This window comes from Sycon ciliatum, chromosome 2, assembly GCF_964019385.1.
Source record: "Sycon ciliatum chromosome 2, ocSycCili1.1, whole genome shotgun sequence".
Taxonomy (NCBI): Eukaryota; Metazoa; Porifera; class Calcarea; order Leucosolenida; family Sycettidae; genus Sycon; species Sycon ciliatum.
Genome location: NC_088644.1, coordinates 29,820,047 through 29,830,692, shown reverse-complemented (window position 1 = coordinate 29,830,692; position 10,646 = coordinate 29,820,047). Strand labels below are relative to the sequence as shown.

General features: G+C 48.8%; 1 protein-coding gene across 1 annotated transcript; it reads left to right on the top strand.

The window, feature by feature from the left end:
• The first annotated feature begins 6,239 nt into the window (after window positions 1-6,239).
• LOC135810489 (uncharacterized protein K02A2.6-like) lies at window positions 6,240-8,611 on the top strand. Its single transcript, XM_065323979.1, has 3 exons — window positions 6,240-6,482; window positions 6,650-7,575; window positions 8,605-8,611. Exons 1-3 carry the CDS (start codon window positions 6,240-6,242, stop codon window positions 8,609-8,611), a joined length of 1,176 nt encoding a protein of 391 aa, XP_065180051.1.
• The last annotated feature ends 2,035 nt before the right edge of the window (window positions 8,612-10,646 follow it).

Here is a 10,646-nt window from a genome sequence, read left to right as displayed (position 1 = left end):
AGTATAATGGATGCTCGACATGAACGTGCAACGGCACCATACGAGTACTCGAAGTTCATACTCTGCCGATTTTTTTCATGTGAGCGTCTCTCACTTTTAGCGCCATGGTGTTAAAACCGAGACTATTTTCTCCAAAAATTTGGTCCAAAACAGCGATGTTTCACCTATAACGCCATGGCTTTATATGCGCGGAAATACGGTATAGTATGATTCCAATATTGGCTACTGCCGATACCACTGCGGTTGTATTCTGATAAGTGACCTACATTGTACTCCCATGGCTAGCAGGAAATTGTATGTAGTATTTTAAGTACTTCTTATCCTACCCTACTTCAGTACGGATCAATACACACCTGTGCTCCGGACATAGTCCATTCTAAGCAAGAGTATGTCTTTTCCGAGTTCAAACTAAGAGAGTTCCACTGTGCCTCACCAATGCATATCATTGCGCGAAATCACGCAACACCTGTACATTTTCGATCTGCGGGATGAAGATGACGACGTCCATGCATCAGGTATCAGGGGGTAGTAAGATACTGGTATATTACTACTCCACGCCTCAAATCGTGCTGTCAAGCGTATGCGGGGGAGTGTAGCATGCCATCCCTTACACTTTCCAGCTCAGGGTTACCCTCGCTACCAATGGACAAAATTTCAGGGTCACAGCTTGCGCAACGGCTTTGTCCTGTGCGAATGGCCACTTGACATACTCAGCACAAATTTTCTATTGCATGCATGCACAAAATGTTCAACTTTCGTATTTTTGGCGACTTTACCACCGTCGTGGAGGCTGGTTGGTGAGGAGCAGGTAGCCATCCCTTGTGGAATCAAACACATGGTTCCACAGTGTGGCTGATTCCGCAAGAGCCAGGTCCATACGAGGAACATTCGCTTTGTCTTTTGCCATCGAAGTAAGTCACTTTTCTTGTTCTCAGTGTTTTTTACGTTCAACGTTTCTGAGATTTTTGAATTATTCACTTTTCATTCTTTCATACTTTATTTCTTCATGTTCACTGCCTCACTTGCCTTCTGATCTGGAGAATGTGACGGAGGTGACTGTTGGTTACTGCCTGGTATAACGGTTGTCGTGCTGTTGCTGTATTTCCGTCCTGCTCGCGACGTTGTAGATCACAAACAATTTGAAATCACATGAATTGTACTTACCGTCGTGCGTGCGGTATTAGGAAACACTGTGCAGATTAGATCGTCGCAATGTATCTATATGTGTGTCTGGTCATCCTGTGCCACGCAAGAACTCCAACCAGACGCATTCGTCCTCGGCCCTGTTGATCGATTGTCCACTCGTCTTTCCTTGAAGAACGATCGATCAAAAAAAATCGAGCTCGAGGACTTTTTGCAAAAAAACGGCTGAAAAAAGGAAGAAAAAAGGGTGCTCAGAATGAGATTCGAGTACACAACCATGGTCCCAGCAGTTTATGTGGATGTCGCTCATAGATGCGCGATTTCGCGCAATGTGTTCTTGGAGCCGTATCTCTAATTCGAACATATGCCAATTGTGGCACATGCATAAGTATACCCCGTATTAAATGTATGTGGCACACTGTCAGCATTTTGGGAAGTTTAGAACTGAAAATCCTGCTTGAATTGCGCTAAGCAGTGGATTGCAGTGGAAGGCGGATCAGCTATGTATAACAATATCACAGCTAACAAAAGCACATCCGGAAAATCCAACTGAAAAAGGCCATAATGCCATAGGTTCCTTTATAGCATCCTTTCCATCAAACACCTGGAGCCTTTGGAACCTATGGATCCGTTGCATCATTTCATGAAATATTTCATCAAATTCAAAATCCAACTCGGATGGTGAGCCAATTAAATTATGGTGAAAAAGAAGAAGGACAAAATGTTACGAGTTATGACTAACTGTCCACCAGTGTAACCAGATCTTATACAGTCAGCGAGTGCGACAAAATGGCACAAAACTGACAAGGAGTACTGAGACATTCGATGACCTGACACCTAGCTCCAACACGTCTCCAAGGTTAAAACCAACAACCTTCCAACTTGGAAGGCTCAGGTTCGGAAAGGTCCAAGAGGGGAAGGAAAGTGCAACAAAGAAGAGCACGAGCTACGCATCACGGCAACAAAGAATGCCGAAAGTTACTGGATGATGACGCAACTAGTAAGACTATTATTGGACATGCCACCCTTACTACAACTCGACGACGCTAAGCAACAGACCACCCAACTTGGGAGGCTCAAGTTTATGTAATAAACGTAGAAAGAGGAAGCTAAGCGAAGACCCCGTCGTGCTCTTCTTCATTGCGCTTTCTTTACCCTCTTGGACCTTTCCGAACCTGAGCCTTCCAAGTTGGAAGGTTGTTGGTTTGCGCCTTGGAAAAGTGTTGGAGCTAGGTGTCAGGTCGCCAAATGTCTCAGTACTCCTTGTCAGTTTTGTGCCATTGTGTCGCACTCGCTGACTGTATAAGATCAGGTTACATTGGTGGACAGTTAGTCATAACTCGTAACATTTTGCCCTTCTTCTTTTCACCAAAATTCAAAATTGTTCCTTGTAGTACTCCCTCATTGATTTGTTTCCGTCTTCTTTTTTGAACCTTGTTCACCAATTTATTTTCCTCTTCCTTTTTCTCATATCAGGATCTTCATCATTTCGTGAGAACTGTGGCAATACGCCCAGTGAGAAGACCGATTTTGCCTGTGCTAATATGGTGAAGTAAAATAAAGCTAAACAAACAAATAATCTGCGTGGAGATAATCATTTCAATATTACTATGAATAGGATGAATGAAGATTGGAACGAGAAAATCGACTCTGGGTTTCAATATTATTGTTATAAAATACACATACATGTCGAACAAGTAACTTCTTTCACATGCCTGCTACTCACCTTGACATTTCCTCCGAAATCAAATCCTCCAAGACTGTTCGGATCTGGGCCACAGGATACGAACCCGCCACGGAAATGGCTGCCATCTGACACTGTGATCAGCAACACCAACCACAGTGTACTGTGTAGCAGGAATGTTATGCCATCACCCATCATCTAAGGCCAGGAATACAGAATCTGCAGAGGCATAGAAAGAAAATACATGTACATGTACATGTACAAATACTATCTATTTCGTGAGGATTTTTCATTTTGACATCAAGTATTCAACTTCCCGCACTACCTTGGAGGATCCTTCACAGAAATAGTAGTTGTACAAACCACAATCAACTGGTCAACTGCTGCCTATTCAGATCCAACTGCTTCCTTGAAGTTATTTTCGTCCTCAATGGTGCAGCCCATGCTCACACCACAAGCACATCCTCTGTAGCCACAAGGGAGTAGTAAGTAAGACTAGTATTTTGAAGTAACTATAATTGTAGCTACTTGTTTGCTTACCCACACTCTCCTTGGAAAGCAAAATGGTGTGCTCGTACATACACTCACAGTCTCACTGCCTCTAAAACATGTTTACGGTACACATCCCTACAAACTCGGAAATGGACCGGCTGAGAAGAAGAACTTCATAAACGGCAATGTGTGTGGGTACTGTGGTGATATTGTAGCACCTTTCCCTGCATGGGTCTTGGCACTCAGGCTGCTAGTGCTACTGTTCGCACCCTAGGCCCTGCACTGCTGTACCTCTGGCGCCTTGCGCATAACACATTCACATGTCACCTTTCAAGCCGCCTTTGCAGCCAGCTTCCCATTAAAAGCCATTGCGTTTTACTGATGATTCATTCTCATCTTTCGAAGAGTTGGTCTGCCTTGAGCAGGACACAACATGGCGCAGCGAAAGACACGAACCTCTGTCAAGGCCAAGGCTGAGGAAGCAGCAGCAATCAACGACGGGTTGACAGAGCGGATGCAGCCAGGAACTCAAGAAGAAGGAAGCCTGCTGCAGTCTATCGTCCAATCCCTCCGCCAGCAGCAGCAGATTCTGCTTAGGCTCACAATGGCGCAGTCAAGCCAGCCTGCCGGCAGCGGCCCGCCACCATCCACCTCAAGACAGCCAGAGGTAGGGCCGTGGGCCCAGAGAGCGGAAATACCCCACCTGCCCAGTCCAGACTCGATAGACCTAGCTGGTTTCCTCGAGTGGAAAGTCAAGTGGTCTGACTACGTGTCGTTGACTGGGCTATGCAGAGACGCAGGTACAGTTACGCAGCAAGCAGTTCTCCGTACAGCTCTCAATGACGGTTGGGTGCGGCTGTGGCAGGCGGGCGTAGTTCCCATAGCCGACGGCGATGATGAGCGGGTTGCCATCCAGAAGCTGGAAGCTTTCCTGAGAAAGCGAAGAAACCCGTTACTGGACCGCAAGGCCTTCCATGGCAGGAGCCAGAGACAAGGTGAGAGTATCAGCCAGTACTTCTCGTGTCTCAGCTGCATGATGCGTGCAGCTACCCAGATAGTCTGCAGTGCGGCAGATGTGGGTCACTGTGCGGCCATGAGGCCCAACTTTGGGAAACCCGGCTCCGCGGCAGGCTCGTCTGTGGCCTAAGGGATCGAGCGATGCAACGACGGGTGCTCGAAGCAGAGTATGCCAGTGAGTTATCACTCGATCGGGTCATGCAGATATGCTCTGCATACGAATCCTCTACCGATACGGAATCTGGCCTCGGAGAGCAGCTGCCCGACCTGGCGTTGGCGGCGGCAACGAAGTCCACTTACAAGCGTCAGCAGGCGCAGGCAAAGGCGCTGAAGTCGGACGTAGGCACGTGCAGGTTTTGTGGGGAGACTCACCCCAAGGGCCAATGCAAGGCCTATAACCAGACATGCCGCTTGTGCCTCGAGGTGGGTCACTTTGCTAGGGTTTGTCGACAGCGGACCTCGCCCTCGCCAGGAACGACGTCTCTCGACTCGCTGTTTGTCAACCGGGCTGGTCCTTCTAGGAACAAGCTGGTGACGGTTGGCGTCGCGATCCAGGGAGGATCGTCGTGCGCTATCAGGTGGCTGCCGGACACGGGCGCGGATGTGGACGCCATCAGTCTTACCGACCTGGATGGTATTGACCCAAGCCTCAGGACGAATCTAGTGCCGGACACAGCTGATGTCAAGGCAGCTAACGGTACAGCTTTGGATTCCATGGGCAAGCTCGAGGCTCAGTTGTCTTTGAGCGACACTACCGCCGTGTAGACCCTGCACGTATTCCGGCAGCTGAAGACACCTCTGCTCAGCAAGGACACGTGCATCAAGTTGCGGCTTCTCGAGGATGGATGGCCTCACTCCCGTCTAAGGGCACAAAGCGTGGCAAACATCTCCATCCCTCGGAAGCAAGCATCCGAAGTCGCAGACACGTCAGTAGGTACTGCGTCGACGGCGGCTGAGGAAATCCGACGTACCTTGCTGGAAGAGTTTCCAGAAGTGTTCTGTTCCCATTCAGGTGGCGGGACGCTGTGCAGAACCAGCTGTCCGACATGGTGGGCAAGGGCGTCATTGGGAAGGTGCCTGTCGGTGAAGCATACACTTGGTGCCACCCACTGGTGGTGGTCCCTAAGAAGAATTCCAGTGAGCCGCGCATCACGGTGGACCTGACGGGTCTAAATAAATGGGTCAAGAGGCCGGCATACCCAACCCGAGTACCTCGGGAAGTCGTCGCGTCGATTCCAATGGGGATGCAGTACTTCACCACCCTAGATTCTCGCCATGGCTACTGGCAGGTACCCCTCGACGACGATAGCACCAGGCTCACAACGTTCATGACGCCATGGGGTGCCTACCGTTTCAAGTGGAACGTCATGGGCTTGGTGTCGGCAGGTGATGAACACAACCGGAGAGGAGACGAAGTGTTCGCCGGGTTTTCGAATCTTCAGAAAGTGGTAGAGGATGTCATCGTGTACGACACTGAGCTTGAGGCGCACACCCAGAGGGTTCGCAATGTGCTCAAGATTTGCTCGGAGAACCAAATCACACTGAACCGCCGCAAATTCGTCTTTGCGGCACCCAGAGCATCGTACTGCGGATTCGTGGTGACGCCGGACGGCTACAGTCCTGATCGAAGCTTGGTCGAGGATCTACACAACTTTCCAATCCCTACCAACCGCACTGATATCCGATCCTTCTGTGGACTCGTGCAGCAGTTCGACCCGTTCACGCCGCGACTAGCGGAGCTTCTATCCCCGATCCGCTCTCTGCTCTCTCCAAAGAATGAGTTTATCTGGGAGGATCCGCAGCAGCAGGCATTTACAGCTATACTAGAGAGCTGGTAAGCCCTCGAGTGTTGGCTACCTTCGACCCTGCACAGCCACTTCGTCTCGAGTCAAACGGTCTCGGCATGGCACTGTGGCAGCAGCAAGTGGACGGGCGGTGGCGTCTAGTGCGATGTGCTTCACGGCACGTCACTGAGACCGAGGCCAGGTACTCTGCAACGGAGATTGAACTGCTGGCAGTAGTCTGGGCAGTCCACAAGGCTAGACTGTTCCTGGCCGGTGCTGATTTCGAGCTGCTAGTCGATCACAAGCCGCTCATTCCTATCCTGAATGCTAAGACGCTGGATGAGTTGACGTCTCCACGAACCGTGCGACTACGGGAGAAGCTGACGCCTTTTCGGTTCGTAGCTCAGTGGAGACCGGGTGCCGTCACAAGGTCGCAGATTGCCTGTCGAGACACCCAGTAAGTGCACCAGACCCTGACGATGAAGCTGGTGAGGAAGAAATCGAGCACTGCTGCTGTGTTCTCCGTCAGCTGTCGCAAGAGGATGAGGAAACAGGCCATACAGTCCTCCCCGACCTTGGCATTACGAAGGTGCGGGCGGAGGGCTCGACGGACCCGGAATACCTCAAGCTGTTGAACGCCGTAAAGAACGGCTTTCCGGTGGACAAGGCTGCTCTGGACCTCGATCTGCACCCGTACTGGCAGGTTCGGCATGACCTGTCGGTTGAGGACGGCATAGTGTTGTTGGGCCACCGTATTGTCGTTCCCAGAAGGTTACGCCAGACCACGCTGGAGCAACTTCACGCTTCTCATCAGGGACAGACCCGCACACTCCGCAGGGCCAGGCAAGCAGTGTACTGGCCCCAGATCTCCAATGACGTTAAGAACGTCGTCCAGACCTGCAGATCTTGCATCACACTGCTCCCCTCCCAACCTTCTGAGCCGCTCCTCTCTGACAGTGGTCCGTCCAGACCGTTCGAAGATGCAGCGGCGGACCTCTTCTCCCTAGGCGGCTTTGAGTACCTGGTTCTCACCGACAAGTTTTCCGGCTGGCCATTTGTTGGGCGTTGTGGGAGGTCGGCTACCACGTCTGATGTCACCAAACATCTCGTTCAGTGGATGTCGGACGTTGGCGTTCCTACGCGCCTCACGACGGATGGTGGGCCGCAATTCAGATCTTCAGCGTTCGCTTCGTTCTGCCCAGAGTGGAACATTTGCCACGACCCCAGCAGCCCTTACAATCCTCAGTCAAATGGCGCGGCTGAGGCGGCGGTCAAGGCCATGAAGCACTTATTAATGAAAATTGGCAAAGGTGACGCCTATAACAGCAGTGCCTTCAGAGAAGGGTTGCTGGAGTGGCGTAACACGCCTGGTGCAGGAGGAGCAAGCCCGGCCCAGCTGCTGTTTGGAAGGCCAACGAGGACCAAGGTTCCCACACTTCCTGCATATCTGCAGCAGTACGCTGCCCACAGCCGCAGTGCTCCCCAGCAGATCTCATCCCAGCTTTCTTTCTTTCTTTCTTCTTTATTTTGCTTCAAAATAGTTGGAGTGATCAGCACAACTACAGTACATGATTGTACATTAATCATCATACATCTACATGTACATGTACATGTACATGTCCCTGTAGATGGCTCCAAAAGGCTAATTTTTCAATATAAGGCCCAAACAAATAATGACCTTGTTTCCGGTCGGCCGACTGGGCCACTTTTTCCCATATTCTGAAACTTTTTTTTGGTCCCAAATGTATACAAACCATTGCATGTGTGCAAGTGCACTAAACGAGTCGAAATCTCAACCGAATTCCACAATCGAAACACCTACAAGGTAGCAGAGATTCTCCGCTGTCGGCTCAAAAACCTCCGGGGTCGATACGAGCTAGAATAACGGAGCTGGAAGGACTCGAACTGTTTTCTTGATTTATCAGGATTTCCGAAAACAGGAATACACCACATGCTGTACAAGAACAGTGAGTCAGTCAACTTTGACATTGATCCTTGCCATGATATAATACAATGTACATGTGTAGGTGCTCTTGTCCATCAATACCACAACGATTGAGGAACCAAAAAAAGTATCCAAAAAAGTTTCATTCCGGCCGACCGAGTCTCCTTTTGAGGGGTTGCCGACCGGAAACAAGCCTATTTTTTGTTTTGGCCTAATTTATTTCCCTTGGATATTGACTTCATAGTTCCTTTCAATTGCAATAAAAAATAAAGTAAAAATTGACGTAGAGCATGAAAAGAGCTTCATTTCGATATGCATGTCATGCTGTACAAAGTTTGCGTTCACATACATTCAAATGGGTTTTCGGATATAAGGACACTTTGCGAATAAGGACACTTTTCTGATGCCCCGCCGAATGTCATTATTCGCAAAGTTGACTGTACATGCAAGCAGTACATGCAATCTCCCAGACCAAGGCGTTGAGGTACAAAGCACTACAAACCTATTGTGTGCATAATTCCGTCTGCATTGTACTGCAGAATATAATTGGATACCTCAGCACCAGAGAACGTTTTCTCTAATCCAAGGTTCATCTTATACCACATAACAAAAGCATCATGCAACATGTCAAAAATCACTTTTTAATGCACACATGTGGCACTGAACAAATGTCTATCATGACGAAGAGATCTGTTCTTTCTTGAGCTGAATAGCAGTGAGGTCTAAAAGAAACGATAATAATGAATGTAAATATTTCGCGATGACAGGCTGTGGCTGTATGCCATGCACTGTGTCTTGCTGAGCAGGATGGAGTCTTACTCCAGGATATATGCAAGGTATGACAGCTGAGGTTCCATGAACAGAATGTGCCCGGCTGAAATGCAAGCTATAGGCTGGGCAATGTTCATTGCAACTGTATCCGAGTCAAAAAGTACCCGTCAGCTTGAATCCGAAAAGCCGCAGGCTACCAAGCTTTAGCCACTTGAGACTCAAATTTGGATCCTGTTATACGAGGATTTGTCTCAGCAGAGAGATGATTGTCGAGGTTGTCAGAGTCGTGTTAACACGGATGTGAAAGATGCTGCAGGTCCTCGAGACCCGTAGAGAAATTGTTCATCTTAACCGAGGGTTGGTCATAGCCCAGACGCATCTTATCTGAGCCTTCCTGGATATGCATGTCAATAGCCTTTCTGATCATGCATGTCAATAACCTGACGGCACCAGTCCACCAACCAGGCTTCCAAATAGCTCAGACCAAAACAACACATCTGCCTCACAACTCAGTAGTGATTGCACCATCATCGGATAGAAGCACTATTGTGCTCACTCATGCAAAGTAGCTGGTTGGAGTTCCCTCGCAATGTCAGTGGACTATTATGCTATTGCTATAACATAACAAGCTGAGCTACATCTCCATTCGTGGTATAGTGGAACCTTTGGCAGATCACATGAGTGTTGGCTTGGAGTCATCCAATAAGAGCATGCCTGCGGTATGAGCCAAGTAAACGAAACCCAGATCACAACCAATGTGCGGCTTGGTGCGGTGCAGTTGAATTTTGTCAACAACTTCGCTTGGGCTTGATTCAGCCAAAATGCATGCATTTTGAGTCGAGAGAAGTTAACACAATGGTTGTATCCTGATACCCATCCTCCCAGGGGCCTGGTTCAGCTGGTTTTCTTTTCGGCTCAAATATTTAATATTTAAAAAAAAAACAGATTGGAATCCTCTTGTTCTCGAACCATGGCACCGCTGGTCATTCGGGTATGTACATGTAGCAGCAAGGAATAGGATGATCAGGATCGAAGACTGTACTGTGGAGACCGAATTTTGCTATCTAGAAAAGAGTTGTAGTAGTACAATATCTGCTGTGCTCCTACACGTGTTACTCATATTAGACGGTTGATAGGAAAGATACCAACAAACACAGCATGTGTGGCTCATTGAGTGCGACTTGCTGTGCAATGGTGCAGCGGGCACCGAGAAAACTTATCCAAATAAATGATGTATACAATTATGGACTTCGGAGTTTGTATGGCTGTGCACTTCAAGCTCAGAGACAGTTCCTCGCAGGGGTATGCCATGCAGCTTGCACAAGTGGACTGTAGCATTTCAGATCCTGGCATGACGCAACTTGGAGGATGCGCGACAGCATGAATTCTTACAAGCCACAGCTGTATATAAATAGCTGACAGCTTCTCGGAAAAGAGACAACCGTGAGTATCACTGCCATGCTAGCCTTCAAGAACCATCACCACAGGAATGGAGCAGGCCTGAACCCGGCTATAGCTGCTAAGCAAAAAACCGTTGAAAACATTCCAGCAACGTGCATATCTGGAACGTAGTCTCATCATAATGGATAGAAATGCCGTTCAGATAGACTACACAGCTACACTGCAGACAATGAATACGATTATACTCCGCTGTCTGGACATGGAGGAAGCACGCAAGTGTACTGTATGCGCAGTCTTGACAGGCAGGAACAGGCTTGACATGCGCGAGTCAGACCGATATCTGCAAAAACCCTACTCACTGTAGCCTGTCCCCAGTCTACATGTATGACTCGTGCTACAAGAGTATAGC